The sequence below is a fragment of the Hemicordylus capensis genome, chromosome 2 (genome assembly GCF_027244095.1).
Source record: "Hemicordylus capensis ecotype Gifberg chromosome 2, rHemCap1.1.pri, whole genome shotgun sequence".
NCBI lineage: Eukaryota > Metazoa > Chordata > Lepidosauria > Squamata > Cordylidae > Hemicordylus > Hemicordylus capensis.
This window is the reverse complement of record NC_069658.1, coordinates 213,734,115-213,756,957: the sequence shown is the minus strand read 5'-3', so window position 1 is coordinate 213,756,957 and position 22,843 is coordinate 213,734,115. Positions and strand designations below refer to the sequence as shown.

The following is a 22,843-nucleotide window of genomic DNA, read 5'->3' as shown; positions in this document are numbered from 1 at the left end:
TCCCTCCCTGGCAGCATCTCCAAGAGAGGGCTGAGAGAGATTCCTGCCTGCAACCTTGGAGAAGCCGCTGCCAGTCTGTGAAGACAATGCTGAGCTAGATAGACCAAGGGCCTGACTCAGTATATGGCAGCTTCCTCGGTTCCTAAGCTGGCCGTGTGTGTGCGTGCGTGTGTGTGTGTGTGTGCGTGCTTGGCCGCCACAATGAGGTTCTACGGTGTCATGACTGATGCAAGGGCCACAAACCAGATCCCCAATGATCAGGAAAGACGGGCACCAAGTCTCAGGATGCCTAGGTAGAAATCTTTGCCCCATCTGGGATGAGGCTGAACCTCTGTCGAAGAACACTTGCTTTGTAACCGGGTGGCAGGTTCACTCCTTAGCAGCATCTCTCCAGGCCAGGCTGGGAGAGACCCCTGTCTCTGAAAGTCTGAAGAGCTGCTGCCAGTCAGTGCAGACAATACTGGGCGAGGCGGCCCAAGGGCCTGACTCAGCAGAAGGCAGCTTCCTACCTACTGATCTTATAAAAGATATGGTTGAGCCGGGAAAGGGTCACCCAGACTCTCAGCGGGGTTGGAGCACTGTCCCTGTGAGGAAAGGCTGAAGTGTCTGCAGCATATTCGTTTGGAAAACATGGCTAAGAGCCGTAGATGGAACAGGACAGATTTATTACATGGTGTGCACTGGGGGGGAAACAGGCAGGGGAGCGTTTCTCCCTGTCTCCTAGAACTTTCTCATCCTTCTCAAAGATCTGAGGGTCACTCAGTGAAATGACAGCAGATTTGGGAAAGGTAAGAGGAAGGCCTCCGTCGCACAACACAGAACTTATGGAATGCATCTCCTCCCCACCCACCCCCTGCCCCCAAAAGGCAGTCTAGCAATGCCTTCAGCTCAATGGAGCTTCCACATTCAGAAGTAGTCTCTCTGAATGCTAGGGAGTTTACTGGGGGGGGGGGCGGCATTCAAGCCTGCGTGTGAACCTCCATGTGGGATCTGGTTGGGAGGAGGAGGAGGAGGAGGAGGAGGAGGCCTGGCAGAGCTCTTTTGTTCTGACCCATCACGGCCACTGTTTCTTGCAACAGCGATGCCCAGATGTTGACTACAAAACCCATCATCCTTAGCCAAAGGCCACTGCAGCTGGGGATCATGGGTTGTAGTCAACAACAGGAATCCCTGTTAAGAGAGCTAGTCTTGTGGTAGCAAGCATGAATTGCCCCCCTTTGCTAAGCAGGCTCCACTGTGGTTTGCATTTGAATGGGAGGCTACATGTGTGAGCACTGCAAGATCTTCTCCTTAGGGGATGGGGCCATAGAGCTCAGGGGAAGAGACCCTGCCTGCTTGCATGCAGAAGGTTCCAGGTTCCCTCCCTGGCAGCATCTCCAAGAGAGGACTGAGGGAAGACTCCTCCTGCCTGCAGCCTTGGAGAAGCCGCTGCCAGTCTGGGTAGACAATACTGAGCTAAATGGACCAAGGGTCTGACTCCGTATTTAAGGCAGCTTCCTCTGTTCCTAGGACCACGACTCCTCTCACACGCCAAGCAGTGACCTGAGATCCTTTCAAACACTTACAGCAAGTAATCCGGCATTTCCGACGTCGACGTTAGAACGCTGGAGCTGTTGCACGCGCCGTTTAGACCTGGAGGATGGCAGGAAAGGAAGAGGTGAGAAAACAGCACCAGTTCTGGAGAGAGAGTGTTGGTGCGCCCAAGCACTGTAAGAAGCCAGCTGTATCTGCTAAAATGGCATTCTTCTTGGAAGAAGGGTGTAGAGCAGGGTTTCTTAACCTTGGGCCCCCAGATGTTTTTGGACTACAGCTCCTATCATCCTCAGCCACAAAGGCCATGTCTGGGGATGATGGGAGTTGTAGTCCAACATCATCTGGGGGCCCAAGGTTAAGAAATCCTGCTGTAGAGCTCGCCCTGTGCTGACTGGCTCAAGCCCACACTGAGGACTAGCAGCCTGCCACACAAGCTACCAGCAGCTTTGCTTGGAATTAATCCCGTGAGTGAAAGCTTCTGGCCTAAGCACAGCCCATCAGGGCATCCAAAGGGGAATGTGGGAAGACAGGCAGGCACTGGTTATGACAGGGGTTCTCCACCTGGGTTCCTCCAGATGTTGCTGAACTACAACTCCCATCATTCCCAGCTATACTTTATTATGGTGGCTGGGGAAGATGGGAGCTGTAGTTTAAGTGGTGATTCTCTTATATTTAGCAGGTGGAGAGCAACTGGCCCTCTCCAACCCCCAGCACAGCATCCCTCCAGTGGCTGTTTCTGGTGTCAACCTTATGTTTCTTTTTAGATTGTGAGCCCTTTGGGGACAGGCGACCATCTGATTTATGTACTGTTTATTTTTCTATATAAACCACTTTGAGAACTTAGGTTGAAGAGTGGTATGTAAAAAAAATCACCGTTGCCGTCGTAGTAATAACATCTGGAGGAACCCTAGTTGGGAGGCACTAAGATTGGGTTGTAGCCCTCCACTGTCACCTAGTGGCTGCATGTTTTTGGAGAAAGAGGTACTATTGGTGGACCAGACCCATGCACAGAGCCACGTTGGGCCATTACAGAGGAAAACACATTCCAGAACAGCAGCAATAGCACAAAACATCTCCTAGAGGGCCATCTTAAAAAATAAATAAATAAATAAAAATAAAGAGTCAAAAGACAGAGAACAAACTTCTGAGTTCCACTGAACTCTTTGTCAATTCATTAAAGTTTGGTCCCCAGATGCTGTTGGACTACAACTCCCATCATCCCCTGTTGCAGAGATTATTATTAGACCTTACTTGAAGAACCCTGCATTGGATCCCTCAGTTAGCCAATTACAGACCCATCTCCAATCTTCCAAGGCTGGGCAAGGTGATCGAGCGGAAGGTGGCCTCTCGGCTCCAGACAGTTTGGGATGTTACAGAATATCTAGACCAGGCCTGCTCAATGTAGGCCCCCCAGCTGTTTTTGGAGCACAACTCCCATAATCCCCAGCCACAGTAGCCAATAGCCAGGGATTATGGGAGTTGTAGGCCAAAATTTGCAGGACGGCAGAAGTTGAGCAGGCCTGACCTAGACCCATTTCAAACCAGCTTCCGAGCAGGCTACAGGGTTGAGACTGGAAATCGTCCATCAAGCTGACCAAGGCAATTAGCATTGACAGAAGGATTAAGAACACAAAAACAGCCCTTCTGGATCAGGCCTATAGATCAGGCTGATCTAGCCCAGCATGCTGTTTCACCCAGTGGCCCACCAGAAGCCTCTGAGAAGCCCACAGGCAAGAGGGGAGGGCATGCCCTCTCTCTTGCTGTTGCTCCCCTGCAACTCTTGATTCAGAGGCATCTTGCCTCTGAGGCTAGGAGGCAGCCACCAGATTAGTAGCCACTGATAGGCCTGTCTGCCATGAATTTGTCGAAGTCCCTTTTAAAACCACTCAAGCTAGTGGCCATCCCCACATCCCGTGGCAGAAAATTCTGCCTCTGCTGATCGTTTTGACTCTCTCGGCGGCTTTCGATACCATTGGCCATGCTATCCTTCTGGGTTGCCTGAGGAAGATGGGATTGGGTGGCACTGTTTTATAGCGGTTCCGTTCCTACTGTTGTGAACTATACCTGGTTTCACACTCTGCATATGCTCAGAGGGAAAGAGGCAGTCACATCATACACAAACTGAATTGGTTCTTGGAGACGGTGACCAACACCACCTCTTGGGCAGATTCCAAATGGTGTTATTTGGAGACTGTTGTTCTGTGAAGCAAGAGTTAATGAATGGAGTTCCATAAGGCTCCATACTGTCTCCAGTGCTCTTTAAGATCTACACAAAACCACTGGGAGAGATCATCAGATTTGGTGCAGGGCATTTCCAATATGCTGACAACACCCAGATCTTTCTCCATATTGACCTCATCCGGCAATGACATAACTTCCCTAAATGCCTGCCTGGAGGCAGTAATGGGCTGGATGAGGGATAAGAAACTGAAGTTGAACCCAAGTTAGATGGGGGTACTGGGGGTGAGAGGGTCAGGACCCAAGGGATTATTTAGATCTGCCTGTTCTGGATGGGGTTACACGCCTCCAGAAAGAACAAGCACTTGAGAGTGGCCCTGGATCCAAAACTCTCTCTAGTTTTTCAGGTTGAGACAGTGGCCAGGAGCACTTTTTATTGGCTTCGACTGATACGTCAGTTATATGGGACTGCCTTTGTACATAAGTAAGGAAACTACAATTGGCATAGAATGTGGCAGCCAGAGTGGTCCCTGGGACAATCCAAAGGATCCATATGATACCAATTTTAAAAGAACTGTACTGGCTGCTGCTATGTTTCTGAGAGAAATACCAAGTGCTGGTTCTTACCTGTAAAGCCCTCAGCAGCTTGGGTCTTAAGAGAGTGCCTTCTTTATCATGAACGCTGCTGCCTATTAAGATCATCTGGGGAGGTCCGGTTACGGTTGCCACTGGCTCGTTTGGTGGCGACTTCTCTGTGGCTACCCCAGGGCTTTGGAATACGCTCCCTTGTCAACATAAGAGCATCACCATCTCTGACTGCTTTTTAAAAAGACCCTCAAGGCACACCCGTTGTCTCAGGCTTTTAACTGAAATTCACGTTTAACTGTTTTTATTCTGCGAAACTGTTTCAATTGTTTTTACTCCATTTCCTATTTGTTGCGTTTCAAATTGTGCACACTGCCGAGAGACACACACATCAGATAGTATATAAACGGGATAAATACGTAAAACAAAATTGTGGCAGAGGACAGGTTTTTATCAAGGGCTACTAGTCTGGTGGCTGTGGGCCACCTCCAGCCTTGGGAGGCAAGATGCCCCGAATAGGGGTGTGCACAGAACCGTGGAGCTGCGGTCCGGCACTGGGGTGGGGGGTTCCAATAAGGACGGTGGGGGGCTTTACTTACCCCTCCCAACAACCGCGCCGTATTTTCTGGAGCAATCGGGCGGCAGGATATCTCCCTGCCGCCCGCTTCATTCCCCGCTTGTGGCTCCTCCTCAAGTATTCAGAATCGCCCCCTTCAAAAACCCGCTCAGCTGGCGGGCGCCCCCTTCAAGCCCCCTTCTCCCCAGTGCCTCATTGCAAACGGGCGGCAGGAGAACTCCCTGCCGCCCCTTTGCCGTCTTGGCTGCAAATGGCCATTTGCAAGATGCCCCGAATCCCAGTTGCAGGGGAGCCACAGCAGGAGGGAGGGCATGTCCTCAGCTCCTGTCTGTGGGCTTCCCAGTGGCATCTACTGGGCCATGGTGTGAAACATGGACTAGACAGGCCTTCTTGGGCCAGATCCAGCAGGGCTGTGCTTGTAGACAAATTCATGGATGAAGGGGGTTGTAGTCCAACACCACCTGGGGACCCCATGTTGAAAATCCCTGTGTTAATTGAGGAGGCTGATCAACCCACCCAGATGTCACAAGAACTGGGGTGACAGCCCTCAAGGTGTCGTTCCCAGACCCCGAGGGCAGCGCACCCACCTGCCGTGGCATCCTGCAAGGGGCCCGTTTTCGGCCCGCCCTTCTTCGGCTCACAGTGGGGCTTCTCCCTGGCCTGCTGCTGCTCCTCCTCCTGCTGCTTCCGCTCCCTCTCCCGGTGCTTCTTCAGCTTCTTCTTGCTCTTCGAGTGCGTGCCGCCGTGGTGTCTGCCTGCCGAGGCAGAGTCTGCGGGCCGAGGGGCCCCCGGTGCCCCCAACCTCCCGGCCGGCTCCTCAGAGTCCTTGCCGTTGTGGCTGAGGTCGTTGCTGACGTCAGTAAGGGGGTCGTGGGGCCTGGGCAGCTCCAGGGGGGGCAGGAGGGTGCTGGAGCTGACCACCTCCACCGCCGGGGAGGGAGAGGCCTCCCTGCCGTTGGCGGAGCCGAGCTTCCCGTTGAAGGTGGCCTGAGTCCGTTGGGCAAAGCGAGAGATCCTCGGCCTTTTGTGGGCAAGCGGATCCGTGAACTCCGGGGGCTGGGGTCGCTTCTGCGGGAGCAGGAGAGGGGGGTCAAGAAGCACACAGACAGAGCCGGGTTAAGGAGCAGCCCTGTGATTGCAAACGTCGCATCGAGCCCGAGTTATGCGAGGCCATTCCGTTGGTGGCGACGCGCTATTTTCTGTTCATTTAAACTCGCTTGACATCATACACATTTTTATTGGAGGTTTTGCAACGGTTCTCAGGCACCCTAGAGGCCCCCCATTTGGGGACATGACCCTCCCCTGCTAACTGAACAGAAGAGGCACCTTTTAAAAGTGGTGATTCTCTTTACTGAGCAGGGGGAGAGCAACTGGCCCTCTCCACCCCCAGCACAGCAGCCCTCCAGTGGCTGCTGCTGGTGTCTATATTACATTGCTTTTTTAGATTGTGAGCCCTTTGGGGACAGGGAGCCATTTTATTTTTTTTATTTTTATTTCTCTATGTAAACCACTTTGGAACTTTTGCTGAAAGTGCTGAAAGTTTTTGCTGAAAAGTATAAAAGAATTTGTCATAAGAAAGTTCTGATTAGGGAACTCTCAGCTCAGCAAGAGAGAGAAAAAATCTGTGGCCACTAGAGGGTGATGCTAGACCAAGGTCGCTACCAGGAAGGAAACCTGAGAACCTGTTTGTCCCTAGATTGGGCAACAGACTCTGAGGTCCCCCGCTGGGAATTTCCTTCAAATCAAAAGACTTTTGAGAGAGAGAGAGAGAGAGAGAGAGAGGCAGGATGTAATCTTTCAACAGAAGTTAGACATATTTTACAAGCTTCCTCACACTGCCGAGACCCTACGCCAAACTTCACGTAGGGTCTAGGTTGGCAGGGACTTTTGGGTAGCAGCCCAGACACTTGGGAACTTCCCAGAGAGCCCCCACCCTGGTGTCTTCCCAGAACTGCATTGAGAGCTACCCCCCACCCTTCTTCCAGGAGGAGGATTTGGACAGTTTTAACATTGTAAATAGCAACATGATCTTTGAAAAATAGCGCTATGCGGCTGTTTTAAGGTAAAATGGAACAGAATTAAAGCACAAGAAACCCCAGCAAGATCCTACTGCCAGGGATGTGTACAATCCACCTTGTGACGGAGGAGAGATAAGAAGGGAGGGATGGGGGAGGCCAGTGCAGAGGGGTGAGGGGAATGAGATCCTGGTGTCTTTGCAAGGCTGGTGCAGGGGAAGAGGCCTGAAATTCAAGGTGGGCAGAACACAGCTGGGGAGGGGGCATAGCTCTGTGGCGGAGTCTCTGCTTTGCATCCAGGAGGTCCCAGCTTCACTCCCTGGCAGCATCTGCAGGCAGGGCTGGGAAAGACTGCCACTTGAAACCAGGAGAGCTGCTGCCAGTCAGTGCAGACAATTTCCAGCTCGATGGACCAAGGGCCTGACCCGGTAGAAGGCAGCTTCCTATGGATCTAGTGTCAATTTCTTGCTGCTGAAAGGGCTTCTACTTGAGCTTGCTATCAACTACATTGGTGGTTTGGTAATGAGGGGAAATGCTTTCTCAATAGGATGCTGCAATTTGATAGAAACAAGATTGTGCTTTAAAAAAAAAAAAGTTGAGGTTTAGTGGTAAGTTCTTTGTCTCTCTTTTACACCCTCAACTGGCTTGAGTGTTCTGTCGAGAGTGAAAAGGTATCTCCAGGTAGGGTCTGGGAAGCCCCTTTTCTGCCGGAGGCCCTGGAGAGCCAGATGGGACGCAGGAGAACGCAGCTCCCCCTGTTCAAAGTGCTGGCTGACCCGAGTTCCTGCCACCAAGGAGACGTACCCGCCCGAACCCCGGGGGGGCTGGCCACCTTACCTGGGGAGAGGAGGAAGAGACGTTTGCTTGGTCTTTCGGCGGACTCAGAGCAGGGGTCTCGGGGGGGCAGCTGGTGTTCTGGGGTGGGCAAGGTTTCCTGGAAAAAAGCAGGACCAGAGCATTGAGCACTGTGGTGTGGAAGACGAAGCAAAGCATCACCAGCGACGGGAGAGAACCCAAATGCAAACAGCCGGAGTCCAACTCTGGCAAGAGCTCAGCCGGGATCTTTCCAGGCCTGGGCTCCAATTCCAGCTTGGCCAGGTTACTTTCTGGCAGGCTAACCTACCTCACAGGGCTGTTGTGAGGATAAAAAGAAGAGGGGGGGGACACTCCAAAGCAAAAGAGATACCAGCACAATAAAGCCACACATTCTGTGCCTGCTACGTCAGCTCCTGAAATCATGACACACATTTTGGTTGGCTTGTGGGGAGTGAGGTGGGTGGGAATTCAGCGCAGGAGATATTCGGTTCTAGCAGCTGAGCAGCTTGAATCCCCAGCCCAACCAAGGGGCATGAAAACAGTGGGCCGGGCCCTCTCCCTAGAGTGGGGCAGGGATCTGTGCGTGACCCTGCCCGCTCCTGGAATGAGTGCACGCTTGGACATATTTAACCACCTTTCAAAAAGCACAGCATTCCACGCTATTTAAAGATGCCCAGCCTCAAGTGGCTGTGCTGGAGCTTCCAGAGAATTGGTACTTGTGTTTCTCTCTCCAACGCTGGTGCTGAGGCGGCCGGGGAGCAGAGAGGAAGGGCGCCCACGAAACACACAGAGTCCGCCCCTCTCCAAATCAACACAAGACTTGGCGCGTCTTCCCACATCTCTGCCCAGACTTGGCTGCCACTGTGAAGTAGTTGGTCTTTTTAAAAAAACAACAAAAAAACCCTAAGGTCAACAAGAACTCTGTGCCCCCCGCTGGCTGGCGTTCTTTCCTCTCCCCTGTTTGGAGAGTCTTCCACGGTCTCCAAGCCAGGAGACGGTGTTGGTTTAGCACGGGTCTGAAAAAAGGAGAGCGTTTTCTTTGGCAAAGGGGGACCCTGGTGCACGCGGCATCCTGGACGCCAAGTGGTAATTAAGTGGAAAGTTACAAAACGACCCGCACGGAATCACAGAAAGGGAAAGGGTGCAGGCGGGGCAGGGCGGGAACCGGGGACTCTGCTGGAGTCCACCCGCCCAAGAGGCATTCGGTTGAGCCGAGGGCTAAAAATAGACCCTGGGAAGGACGCAGCCGCCAGGGCAAACAGAACGGAGCCAACACACACAGCGCAGCGGGGAGCAGGATGCGAGCGTGTGCACACCCCACAGCACAAGCAAGCCCAACTCTGCCACTGGTGCAAGGCAGTGCTTCTCAGATGGGGGGTGGTGGTGTGGAGCCTCCAGATGTTGCTGAACTACAACTGCCATCAGCCCCAGGAACAATTTTTTTTTAAGCCCCCAGGTTGAGAAGCACTGGTGTAAGTCATGCAAAGGGGCCCGATTCCTCTCCGTTTGCAAACATCTGCCAAGCTGGCCCTGCTCACCTTCGGGGGGGCCAGTTCTGCTCCAGACGACCCTCAGCCCCTGGAGGTCTTCTCCTACCAGCCCTCTGAATCCCAAGACCTCAAGCACGGATTGCTTTCAGGCAAGGATTGAGGTACAATTTGAGAACACCTCCATAAGGTCTAGAAACTTGGTTTTTTAAAAAGTGAAAGCCCAGGTTCGCCAAAAGCCAGATTCCCAGCCCCAATGCCACGTCTGGCTCTCTTCCCCCCACCTGCTCCTGAGGAATGATGGCACACAAACACAGCATCCTGACTACAAGATGGGGGTGGGGGTGGGGGGACATCAAACATTCTCAGCTTGCCACGGCCTGACAGACCCAGCTGGTCCCCTGTGCCAGTCGACGCTGAGTCCCCAAACAAGTTCCAGAACTTTTACAACTACTCTTTTAAAGCCATCTTAAGACAGTGACCTACAATGTGTGGCATCGAGTCCCATAATTAATTCTCCGGTACATGAAGGGGGACTCTTCGGTCTGTCCTAAATCTCCCGCAACACAAGTCTATTGGCTCGAATGCTAAAGGGCAAAACTACTTTGTCGGCATCCTCAACAGGGTGTGTGACTGGATCAAAGTTGACCACAACTCTTCTCTCTCAACACGCCCCAGCAGACTGCCGGCGTTCCACCCTCGCCCACCACAACCCAGCGGCTTTCTCCTCCCGAAACAAGCAAGTGGCCGGATCCGGGCCCGAGAGCGCTTCGGGGACGCCTACCGGGAAAGGATCTTTTTCAGCAACAGCCGGTCGCTCTCCGTGTAGCCGGGCCAGTCCTTCTGGACTTCTCGGTAAAGATGGTCTTTCAGGGTGCAAGTGCTGTCTTTGGCGTTCACGTTGGCCACCTGTGTGGTAGGGGTGGGGGGCGGAGAGAAACACAAACCGGTGAAGGGGCCAGCAGGAGCGACATAGGCCGGGCCCCACATCCCCCAGGCGGCTTTGGCAGTTCCCCGGGTAGGGCTACTTTCTCAAACCTGAAGGATTACAGACTCGGAAGGACACACCGCGAGTTTGCTCTGGGATGACAATTCTGGAGGAGAGCTGGTCTTGAGGCAGCAAGCATGAATGGTCCCCTTTGCTAAGCAGGGTCTGCCATGGTTTGCATTTGAATGGGAGACGATTTGTGGGAGCCCTGTCAGATTGGGGACTGGGCCACTCAGGGAAGAGCACCTGCTCGCTTGCATGCAGAAGGTTCTAAGTTTTCATTTTATTTTATTTTATTTAACAATTCTATACTGCCCAAAATATGCACCTCTGGGCGGTTTACAATTAAAATCACATAAACATTAAAATAATTTAAAAGCCAATATTAGAAGTATTAAAACTATAAATCTAATTAAAAGCCTGGGTGAACCAATATGTCTTCAGCAGCTTTTTGAAAGTTGCCAGAGATGGGGAGGCTCTTATCTCAACAGGGAGCGTGTTCCAAAGCCCAGGGGCTGCAACCAAGAAGGCCTGTCTCCAAGTAGCCACCAGATAAACTGGTGGGAACTGTAGACGGACCTCTCCTGATGATCTCAACGGGTGATGGGGCTCATGGCGAAGACGGCGTTCTCTTAAATACCCAGGGCCTAAGCCATTTAGGGTTTTATAGGTAATAACCAGCACCTTGTATTTTGCCTGGAAATGTATCGGCAGCCAGTGTAGCTCTTTCAACACAGGAGTAATTTGGTCTCTCCGAGATGACCCAGAGACCAACCTGGCCGCCGCATTCTGGACAAACTGCAGTTTCCAGACTATGTACAAAGGCAGCCCCACATAGAGTGTATTGCAGTAGTCAAGTCTGGAGGTTACCAGCAGATGTACCACCGTTCTGAGGTTTTTCATCTCAAGAAACGGATGCAGCTGGCGTATCCCTTCCTAGCATCTCCAGATAGGGCTGAGAGAGACTCTTCTGCCTGCAACCTTGGAGAAGCCGCTGCCAGTCTGTGCAGACAATACTGAGCGAGATGGACCAAGGGCTCAGTAGAAAGCAGCTTCCTACATGCATATGTTCCTATGTATGCAGCTTTTCCAGCCCACCTTCCCTGACGATCCAGCTCAAGGCAGCCTAAACAAAAATATAATCCCCAAATACACACGAAAGCAGTAAAGTGCAACCAAAACCGTAATTCAAGTCGATTAAATACTGAGCTAGACGGACCAAGGGTCTGACTCAGTTCCACCACCTTGATGCGAGCTCTAAAGCAGAGGGATGGTGCGGCATGTAGCTGCTTCTCCAGCCTGCCCACAAACTGCTAGACACACTCCTAAAGTGGGGCCCATCCTTTCAGCTCCTAAAATACTAAACCTTTGGGGGAGTTTTTAAGAAGCAGTGAAAATACGGCCCCAGGCTCCTTTACCAACTCCTAACGTACAGGCCATCTAACCCAGTCCCTCGCCTCCAACAGAGGACTGCCAGATGCCTCCAGGCAGTGCGCGAGCAGGCCACGAACATGGCGGCCTCCCCTGCAGTGCACCTTCAGCCCCTGTTTGCGCATTCCCAGGTCAAGTGCCTCTGCAGCTGGAGGTTCCAACGAGCTCTTGCATCTGCCAAGAGTCCTCCACGAAGGCCATCCTGACTCCTTGGAGGAGTTTCCCTCTTGCACGTGGAACGATAAGGAAAGGGGCGGGTGGGTGGGTGGGGCGGATTCTGCAAGGGCGTCCATGCCTGGGCAGCGTTACCTGCTGCAAGAGCACGTCCAGGGAGTCCTTGTCGGGCGGGGAGAGCCTGTCCTTCTGCAGCCGGAGGATCAGCTCGGGCTTCTTATACGGCTTCAGGGCCAGCAGGTGCATCACCCGGTCTCGGAAAGGCCGCTGGGAGACGGCGCTGTTGCTCTTCTTAATTGCGCTGGCCAGGTTGACGGGCGTCGGGCGTATCCGCGAGGGAACCGTGTCGGAAGCACCGGGTGCTGGTTTCCGCATCTGGACCTTTTTGCCTGGGACGAGGGGGAGATGAGTCAGAGAGAGAAGTGGGGGGGGGGTCTGGTCAGCTTCACAGCATCTTAGCAGAAGTGGCCCCAAATGTTTCACATGCGCGGTGAGGCGCCATCAACTTCCAGGATGCATCTAAAGCTATTTGCTTGCGCCAGCCCCTGCCAATCAGTCCCCTGGAGCAGCCAACGGCCCAGTGCCAACTGGGGCAGCAGCAACACCGAGGCAGGGAGAGAGATGGGGGTGGTCTCCACAGGCCCGGGGGAAACGCGGAGAGGCAGGGAGGGGAAGGGCTGGAGCTCAGTGGGAGAGCCCCTGCTTGGCAGGCAGGAGGCCCCAGATCCAGCCCCCGGCCTCGTCTCCCGGGCGGGCTGGGAAAGACCCTCCTCTGTCTGAAACCTGGGAGGGACACTCCCTGCAGGCAAAGACGGAGATAGAGGGACTGAGGGCCCGACTCGGTACAAAGCGGCTTCCTCTGCACCCCGTGCAAAGTAAGTTAAGGCGATGTACAACAGCCTTAAAGGCTTTGTGGACGGGGCCACTCCCTCGTGGTAGGGCATCTGCTTAGATCGGAGAAAGTCCCTGCTTCAAATCCCTGGCAGTGCCTCCAAGTAGGGCTGGGAAAGACCCTTGGCTGAAACCGTGGAGAGCTGCTGCCGGTCAGAGCAGACAGTCCCGAGCTAGGCGGCTTCCTATGTAATCTATTTAAGGAAAGCGTTGGGTCCCTCCCCCACCACCTGCCCCCCAATTAATAAAATATAGACAAGCACCCTGCCTCTGGAGATGGAGAGCCCACTGTGATCCATCACAGATGGCAGCCACTTCCATAGACCCCAAATAGGAAGAGCCTGGTTGGCTCAGACCAAAGTCCCACCTAACCCAGCACCCTGTTTCCGACAGGGGTCAGCCGGATCCCTCTCTGAAGCATACAAGGAGTGCCTGAAGGCGACAGCCCCCGCCAGGCAGTCCACACAGACACCCAGGGTTACGGGACCCCTGCAGCCCCACACTCCAGGGAACGTTTTGCAGACCTGCCCCCAAAGAAATGTTAGAGTTCTCAAGCACACAGGAAGACGGACGGATGGAGAGACAGAGAGAGAGAGACACACACACACACACACACACACACACACAACTTCCTTCCTTCCTTCCGGGTCCTGCCTAAGTATTTGGGCCAGCTACAAAAAAATATGATGAGTCAGGGGAACTCGTGATCTCTCAACCGCTACAGTTCGAGGACACAACTTCTCCGAGGAGGGGGCTGACCCGAGGAGGAGGAAGAGGAGGAGGAGAAAGCCTTTTGGCAGCTCCCACCTGCCCTTAAACACTCTCTGGGGTCCGAGCCACCACCCTGCTGCTACCCACTGGGCACAGGAGCCGGTTTCCAGCTCCAGCTCCTACCACTTGGCACCGGCTATCTGGCAGCCTTGGGCATTCCAGCAAGGCCGGCTCTCGCCAGCGCCCATGCGAGGCTTTGGCAGCGCGGCCCTCACCAACATAGCGGCCTCCGGGCTTGATGACGATGGCGCCTCGGCTCCGCAGGTCCGACTCCGCCAGGGCCATGTTCTGCTTCGCCTTCTGGTACGAATCGTCGGTGGCACAGACGGTGATCTTGTCCTGGATGGTGCCGAGGCAGTCCAGCTGGATGTTGCCGTCGCTGGAAGGGAAGGGAGACGTTCAGCGGCGGGCAAAGGCCCTTGGGTCCCCACTGCTCCAACGCCTACATCTGCAGGCCTGCAGCGTCCCGTGAGCTTAGGATGGCACAGATTCATTCATTCGATTTCTATGCCGCCCTTCCAAAAATGGCTCAGGGCGGTTTACACAGAGAAATAATAAATAACTAAGATGGATCCCTGTCCCCAAAGGGCTCACCATCTAAAAAGAAACATCAGATATACACCAGATGGGCTCATCTTCCCTGCTCCCCAGCTCTAGCCCCACAACCACCCTGCGAGGTAGGCTAGGCTCCAGGGTGCGACTGGGCCAAAGTCCCCACTGGGTGCATCTCCCCCTAATGTGGTGCACGTTCTTCCCGGTTACCCCATCCCTGTTTCCTCCACCGTCTTCGTGTCTTTTAGACTATACACCCCTCAGGGGAGGGACCTCCCTCTTATTTGTTGATCTACAGGTATTAACATCTCCTCCCCTCTCCTTGGGAGGAGAGCTGGTCTCGTGGTAGGAAGCATCCATTTCCCCCTTTGCTAAGCAGCATCCAACCTGGTTTGCATTTGAATGGGAGACTATATGTGTGAGCACTGGAAGATCTTCCCCTTAGGGGATGGGGCCGCTCTGGGAAGAGCACCTGCCCTCTTGCATGCAGAAGGCTCCAAGTTCCCTCCCTGGCAGCATCCCCAAGAACAGTAAATGCAACCAAAACCGTAATTCAAGTTGATTAAAAATAAAAAGGCTAACATTAAAACACCCAGAGGAATAAAAACATTTCCAGCCTCTGTTTAAAAACAAAGAGGGAGCCAGATGAACCTCTCCGGGGAGTGAGTCCCAAAATTTGGACCCTGCCAGAGCTGAGAGCAAGACTTCCGGAGCTGATCTCCAGGATCTACCAGCCCCTCTTGGGGACCCAGGCACAACCAGGCCAAGTAAAGGAGTGCCGAGACACAAACAGTTGCAAGGATCCTGAACCTTCCAAAGAGCAGTGGGCTGAAACAACTTGGGAAATCGTTGCCATGTACCGACTTACTAAGCAAGACAAGGGCTTTAAAAAAAAAGATGGCAAAGCATGCTTAAACTGTGGAACTCTCTGCCACGGGATATGGTGATGGCCACCAGCTTGGATGGCTTTAAAAAGGGGCTTGGGCAAATTCATGGAGGACAAGCCTATCCATGGCTACTAGTCTGGTGGCTATTGGCCACCAGGCCAATTAGTTCTCCAGATATTGGGGAAGGGCTATAATTCAATGGAAAAGAACCTGCTTCTCATGGAGATGGTCGCAGGTTCAAGTCTTGGGAGTTCCTGCTAAAAGGATCAAGGAGCAGAGGTGGGAGAAGCCCTGGCCTGAAACCCTGGGAGAGCGCCTGCCAATCAGAGTAGGTAATACGGGCTTAGAGAGAACAGGGGTCTAATTCAGTACAAGGCAGCTTCAGCAAGGTTCAGGGAGGGTCCGGTGGCGATAGGCCACCTCTAGCCACAGAGGCAAGAGGCCTCTGAATCCCAGTTGCAGGGAAGCAACAGTAGGAGAGAAGGCAAGCCCCTCACCCCCTGCCTGTGAGCTTCTCGGAGGCATTGGGTTGGACACTGTGTGAAAGAGGATGCTGGGCTGGATAGGCCTTCTCCAGCACGGCTGTTCGAGTGGTGTGGAGTGGTGTGTGAAAGAGGCATGCCCTCACCTCTTGCCTGTGGGCTGCTCAGAGGAATCTGGCCTTGGGCCTAAACCAGCAGGGCTGTTCTTATGCTAATGCTAAATGGGCATCCTACGATCCCCATCAAAAGCACCTGTAGCTGTTCCCTCTGGCTCTGCTTGGGTGCTCTGCGTGTGCCCGGAAAGTGCCCCGTCCGAGGGCTCCAGAAGTGCTGCTTACCTGGACACATACTGCTGGATGCAGTCAAAACTCCCCTGGGGGCTGTCCTTCCCGATATTGGAGAGGTAAAAGGAGAAGGTCCGGGCTTCCGTCGGGCAATCCGGCCTGGGGATGGAGATGTGCTGTTGAAAGGAGAAGAACAAGACGTGGGGTGAGGCTTTGGTGCAGCAAGAAGAGCAGAGGGGTGGCCCAAAACTGAGGACATTAGAGGAGTTATTAACTCATCCAGGCATTAGAGGAGTTTCAGGCAAATACCGAAGCTGATTAAATCTGCCTCAACTCGCACATGTGACCTGAGCATGCAGCACATTGTCCCAGAAGAGGGGCTCTGACTTCTCTCTCATGCACAAGGGCAGGCACTTTCCAAGATGAGGCATGCTCTCTTTTGCTCATCAGGGAATGCCTCGCTTTCGACGCCTCTCACGCACAGAATGCCTCACCTCAGACCTCTCACGCAGAAGGGAATGCCTCTTCCACAATGCCGGCTTAGGGCCTGAAGTCTTTGTAAGCATGATGCCTTAAAACGTGAAGGCAACATCCAGGCTAAGTTAGTCATGACTTGAAATTGACTGATTTGGCTCGTCAAATTTCAACGGTGCTTATCAAGTCTGGATGTTGCCCTGCGTATCTGAGCTATGCTAAGGATTGGAAGCCCTTTTCTAAGTTCATCAAAACTGTCTAAGCAGATCAGATGTCTCAGCGACATGTTGAAGCCCTGAAAACAAAGTCCTTGGAGATGGAACACAAAAACAAGAAGATTCAGAGTTTGGGCTACAGACTGCCAGGCCAAGGAGAACCAGCAGAAGAATGCCCAGGGAAAGCAGGGGCCGCCCACCAGTGGTGCCTGTGTGTTTCCAAACTTGACAGCTGAATCCTATTCATTCATTCCCTTACAACACGATGGTCCCCTTTCAACAGTGTGTGTGCACATGCACGGGCTTCGTTTTGGACCCAAAAACCTCCCAGATGTGTTCGAGGAAGAGGGCAGCTGGGAGTTCTTCACAAGCACTTTATACAACCAGCAGGGTGTGTACACGTCTTGTATAAACCCACACAAATCAGCCCTATGCGCCTCGCATGGAGAAGACTGAATCCAGACAAAACGGAGGTCATGTTGGTCAGTAGGAGAGCCAGTCGGGACGAGGAAATTCTACCGGTTCTGGATGGGGCTGAGCTCCCCTTGAAGGAGCAAGTACATAGCTTGGAGGTATTGCTGGACCTGGCTCTGCTTTTGGAAGCTCAGGTGGAGACAGTGGCCAGGGGTGCCTCTGCATGTCTTCGGCTAGTGCGCCAGCTGCGTTCCTTTCTCGAGAAGGCAGACCTGGCCACGGTTACTTATGCCTTAGTCACGTCACAGCTGGATTACTGTAATATGCTCTACGTGGGGCTGCCCTTGAAGAATATTCTGAAACTGCAGCTAGTCCAGAATGCGGCAGCTAGGATTTTATCTGGAGCTGCCCGTTGGGAGCACATCACACATATTTGGAAAGAGTTGCATTGGCAGCCAGTTTGTTTCCAGGTCCAATTCAAGGTGCTGGTTTTGAGCTTTGGGGCCCTGGATACCCGAGGGACCGCCTGCTCCCAAGGGTTGCTGCCCACTTGACGAGGTCACCTGAAGGAGCTCTGTTCCGGGTGCCGACGATGAGGGAAGCTCAACTCTCGTGCACACGGGACAGGGCCTTCTCTGTTGCTGCCCCAGACTCGGGAATACTCTCCTGGTGGCTACTTGCTCCTCGGTCTCCATCACGGCTTTTAGAATACATGTGAAAACTTGGCTTTTTCCCCAGGCTTCTCCGTGATTGTCTCCTCTGCTGCTGCTTTGTATTTGTATGCTTATATTGCGCTTGTATTTCAAATCTTTTTAGTCAGATCTATGTTTTGATATCCTAGCTTAATATTTTAGTGTAATTTTTATAGTCTTGTTTTAATTTTTCTGTTTGAACCGTCTTGAGATTGTTTTAATGAAAGGTGGTATACAAATTTAACGAACAAACATCAGGCAACATCCTTCTCCCTGAGAAGCTAGCTTTCTCTCTGAAAGGAGCATCGCCTTGAAAAACTAAGTCATCGATTCCATGCAGCACCAACAGCTCAATGGAGCAGCTGAAAGGGTGCTTGCTTCTTGACCTTCCAGAGAGTTGTGTGAGGCTGCCGACGGAAACACATGCACCCGCTCAACCTCACTCTGCTGCTTTTGTAGAATTTCTTTGACAGATTCACAAAGCTAAGGGACCGGGGTGGGCGCCAGTGAGGCGGAAAAGGGTCACACCTCCTAGTCCCCAATTAGCATCTAAGTTGGAGCAGCCTTCCTTTCTGCAGCAGAGTGGATCTGGGCGAGGGAGCCTTCTTGGGGATCTTTTCACGCCAGACGCTCAGGGGCCTCTGGGCCATGCCAAGCAGAGGCAGCAGACGCTCTGAGGGCACCCAGATGCCGGGCTGTTTATTCCACCGGTTGCCACCTGCCTTTAAAAATAGTCTCCTGCAGCTGCAACTTTTGCTCTTCTTCGAAACAAAGAGGGCACTTCAGAGATGAGAAGATGCTCAGTTTCGGCCAAGAGCCTCCCAAGAATAGCATAACGGCATTCTTTCCGCTTGTAGAAATTAAGAACTCATACATTTCAAGAGTCACCGAAGAAAAGATGCACCCTTGTATATAAAACCATATTCAAAACCTTACAAATCAATTCAATACTTTGCATTTCTATGCTTTTAGAGGCTATTTTTATTGTTATTTATCATATTTTTATACTGCCCTTTATAAAATCCTCAGGGTGCTTTACAACTTAACAAAACAACAACTAGAACCTAAGAATCATGTAAAAACCAATTAAAATTCCCATAAATAAAGCTTTAAAACAGCATAAACTAAAAGCCTGATAAAACAGGCGTGCTTTCAAAAGTCGTTAAAAAGCAAACAGAGATGCAGAGATCCTGATTTCATTTCCGAGTGTTTCGGAGCCTTGGGGCAAACAGAGAGAAGGCCTGGGTTGGGGTCGCCACCAAACTGTTTTAAATTTCATTTTAAAACAGTATGCCCAGAAACTCAGAACTGACAATAGGAAGTATTTTTTTCACACAATGCATAATCAACCTATGGAATTCTCTGCCACAAAATGTGGTGACAGCCAACAACCTGGATGGCTTGAAGAGGGGCTTGGAGAACTTCATGGAGAAGAGGTCTAGCAACGGCTACTAGTCAGAGGTCTATAGGCCACCTCCAGCCTCCAAGGCAGGATTCCTCTAAATACCAGCTGCAGTGGAGAAACAGAAGGAGAGTGGACATGCCTTTCTCTTCTGCCTGCGGGCTTCCCAGGGGCATCTGGTGGGCCACTGTGTGAAACAGAATGCTGGACTAGAGAGGCCTTGGGCCTGATCCAGCAGGGCTGTTCTTGTGTTCTTATTGTCTTAAAACTTGGCAGTAAGCCACCCGGAATTCACATGTGAAGAATGGTGGCAAACAAACTCTTTCCCACTGAGACCAAGCCTGCCTCCTGAGATCAGGGCCCAGCTCCCCCACGGGCCTCGCCCTCGCCTCTGCCACCAACTCAGCTGGCCTCCGTCAGGCAGGGGGCTCACAATCCGCTGCCCTCCCCCCTCAGCCACAAGATCCCATTTGCCAGGCCCACTGAAGGCTCCACCGAGCTGCAGAAATACTGAAGCTTTCTTTTCGAACGACGTGACATTCTGCAGAAGAGAGAACCAAAATGTTCGGACATTTCGCACTGGCTGGGGTGGGAGAAGGGCTGCTAGTCGGTGGAGATGGTGGGGAGGGGGCCCCTGACATTGCTTGTGAAGATCTCTGTGCAGGCAGGGCCCAACGCTTCCAAAAACACGCAACTCAAGGCGGCTGCCTCCGACCTTGCGGGAAAAAAAGGGAGCTTCCGGACTCGCTCCGGGGCACCGTGGATGGGGCGATGGCAGCGAAGCTCACCCTTTTGGAGCTGTCCAGGTCTGAGTTAATGAGTTCTGGGACTGGCCCTGAGAGAGGGGTTGGTTCGAGGAGAGGCCGGCCCGCCCAGGGGTCCACGCGGGAGGTTTATGGGATCATGACCTGCTGCATCTGGAGCGGCTGGGGATTCCCCCACCCCGGAAGGAGAGCCAAGCAGCTGGGACGGGGTGGGGGGAATCCCCAGTCTCGTAACCGGAAAGAGGAGGGAGGAAGGTGAGGCGCTCGTCGCTTGGAATCCAGAGTGCGCGGCTGGGGAAAGCCAAGGCCGTTCGTGGTTTGGGGCTGGAAGCAAACGGCCCGGTGGAGTCTTCTGGGGCGAAAGGCGGGACAGAAACCAAATGAAGCCAACTGCTCCTTGCAGCCTGGCACCCCTGCAGGGCCTGTCAAGGGTGGGAGCCCGTGGCAACCGAGCTTCCCCAGCTGGCCTTCCGGCGGCTGCGTTGCCAACATTGGGCGGCCCAAGCTAGGCCCGGCGCCCAGGCCAGGGCTGCTCAACTTCGGCCCTGCTGCAGAGGCTGGCCGACAACTCCCCTAACCCCTGGCTATTGGCCACTGTGGCTGGGGATGATGGGAGCTGTCGGCCAAGAACAGCTGGCGGGGGGGCTAGGCGGAGCAGGCCTGACCCAGACAACGCCACCTCCGGGAGCTAAAGTTGCCCAGGCAGACTCTTCAAAGCGGGGGGCAGCCAGACAAGCACGGGCGCCGCTCCCCACAGCCAGCACAGGCTTCTCTCCCCCTCCCGCCTCGACTGAGCCGGTTCCTGGGCTTCCCTCCCTCCGGCCTTTTCCTGGGGGAGCACCATCCATCACCCCTTGACAAGAGGCAGGCAGGCCAGGGCCTCCCTCCTCCCTGGCCTGCAGCCCACCGGCCTCCCCCTTCACAGCAGCGGCCGCAACCAGGCCAATGAATCCCCCTCTCTCCCAGCTCGGGTCGCGATTGCGGGCGGGCGACGGCCCTTCCCGCTCCGAAGGCAGGCCTTTTATGTCCGCAGCCGGGCGTCCAACCAGCTCCCCTCCTCCTCCGTCTCCTCTGATTACCAACCCGGCACGGTAGCGGCAAGACGGAAAGCAGGGGGGGGGGGCACACGCCTGGCCTCCGAGAAGGTCCCAGGCCCGAACCCCAGCATTAGGGGATCGCGGGCCGCAGGGGAGGGAAAGGCCCCAGAGAGACGCTGCCAGTCCGTGGGGACGTTACAGGCCGAGACGGATGAATGGCAACGGCACCAGATATTGGGGAAGGGCCATCATCCAACGGAGGAGAACCTGCTTCTCCATGGAGATGGTCGCAGGTTCGAGTCTTGGGAGCTCCTGCTAAAAGGATCAAGGAGCAGAGGTGGGAGAAGCCCCGGCCTGAAACCCTGGGAGAGCGGCTGCCAATCAGAGTAGGTCATATGGGCTTAGAGAGGCCAGGGGTCTGACTCAGTACAAGGCAGCTTCAGCAATGTTCAGGGAGGGCCTGGTGGCGATAGGCCACCTCCAGCCTCAGAGGCTCTGGATACCAGTTGCAGGGGAGGAACAGCAGGAGAAAGGGCCTGCTCCCCTCCCCTCTTGCCTGTGGGCTTTTCAGAGGCACGAGGTGGGCCGCTGCATGAAACAGGATGCTGGGCTGGATGGGCCTGATCCAGCAGGGCTGTTCTTATGGCGTGGCATGGTGTGGGATGTGTGTGAGGGGGATGCACTTGTCAAGTAGTACCAATAGTGGGGGAGAAAGATTAAACTCTCCCCTTTCTGACCCCCTCCCTCAACAAACTCACAACTCTCTCAGCTGCAACCTGAATGCTACAAGGGAGCTCATCAGAACAGCCCTGCTGGATCAGGCCCAAGGAGGCCCATCTAGTCCAGCATCCTGTTTCGCACAGTGGCCCACCAGATGCCTCTGGAAGCCCACAGGCAGGAGTTGAAAAGGGCATGCCCTCTCTCCTGCTGTTTCTCTGCTGCAACTGGTACACAGAGGCATCCTGCCTTTGAGGCTGGAGGTGGCCTATAGCCCTCTGACTAGTAGCTGTTGATAGACCTCTCCTCCATGAAGTTCTCCAAGGCCCTCTTCAAGCCATCCAGGCTGTTGGCTGTTACCACATCCTGTGGCAGAGAATTCCATAGGTTGATTGTGCATTTCTAGGTCTCAGTTCTCCCAGGGTTTTAAAAGGGAAGCAGGGTGGGCAGCATTTCAGAAGCAGCAGAGGAACATGTACGTCTGAGGACAGTCCTTCCAACTCACCCCTTGGCTTCCTTGAAACTGAATCGACGGCCGCAGAGCCACAGACTCCTAAGGAGAAGACAGGCAGAGAAACAGATCGTTAGCCAAGCAAACACTAATCTTGGTATTCTCCTCCCCATGCGGCTAGAAACAGGTTTTCAAATGGCCGTTGGTCTCCACAGCCAAGAACTGAACCTCCCTGTTGAGAGATGGGGAGGATATCTAGGGTGTGTGTGTGTGTGGCAGTGGTGGAGGTACTTGCTGCCATTCAAGGCAAGCACAGGATTCTGGGGCAGGGTGCCGGATTCAGCTCCAGCTTGTTTCAAATACTGTTAATCTGCCCGAAGGGAAAGGAAAGGTTGAGCCGTCAACTCGGTGTCGACTCCTGGCGCCCACAGAGCCATTTGGTTTTCTTGGTAGAATACAGGAGGGGTTGACCATTGCCTCCTCCCGCTCAATATGGGATGATGCCTTTCAGCACCTCCCTATAGCGCTGCTGCCCAATTTAGAGGTTCCACATATTCTGGGAAACACACCAGCGGGGATTCAAACCACCAGCCTCCTGCTCTCTAGGCAGGTTGCTTCTCCACTGCACCAGAGGAAGACAACATTCATGGAGGGCATGATGGGCTGTGATTGCTAAATGGAACCTCCATATGAAGAGGAAGTCTACCTCTGAATATCAGGCACTGGGGCAACAGGCAGAAAGGGAAGTCCATGACCTCGGTGCCCATGCCCTCATGCTTGCAGGCTTTGGTCTCATCCAGATGGGCTCTCCTCCTTATGTCAAGGTCCACCCATGAGGGCTAACAGCAGAGCCTTCCTCTCCAGAGGCAGTCCAGTCTCCAGAGGCAGCAGAGCCTTCCTCTCCAGAGGCAGTCTATCTCCGCACAGCGACCAATGAGGGAGCAACAGCAAGGGAGGGCCGTTGACCTCACAGCCAGCTCGTAGGCTTCCTAGAAGCAACAGCTTGCCCACGGTGGGGGCTGGGCT

The 22,843-nt window shown here is 53.6% G+C and overlaps 1 protein-coding gene across 1 annotated transcript in view; it reads right to left on the bottom strand.

Moving 5' to 3' along the window:
* The window catches only part of ELL (elongation factor for RNA polymerase II), a 49,155-nt gene that overhangs the window by 6,053 nt on the left and 20,259 nt on the right, over positions 1-22,843 (bottom strand). Inside the window, exons 2-9 of the mRNA XM_053301475.1 lie at positions 21,872-21,919; positions 15,706-15,827; positions 13,662-13,825; positions 11,920-12,173; positions 9,976-10,100; positions 7,726-7,822; positions 5,461-5,941; positions 1,566-1,632 (exon numbers count right to left, since the gene is read on the bottom strand). Coding sequence (XP_053157450.1) covers positions 1,566-1,632; positions 5,461-5,941; positions 7,726-7,822; positions 9,976-10,100; positions 11,920-12,173; positions 13,662-13,825; positions 15,706-15,827; positions 21,872-21,919 — 1,358 coding nt within the window. The remainder of the gene's footprint in view (positions 1-1,565; positions 1,633-5,460; positions 5,942-7,725; positions 7,823-9,975; positions 10,101-11,919; positions 12,174-13,661; positions 13,826-15,705; positions 15,828-21,871; positions 21,920-22,843) is intronic.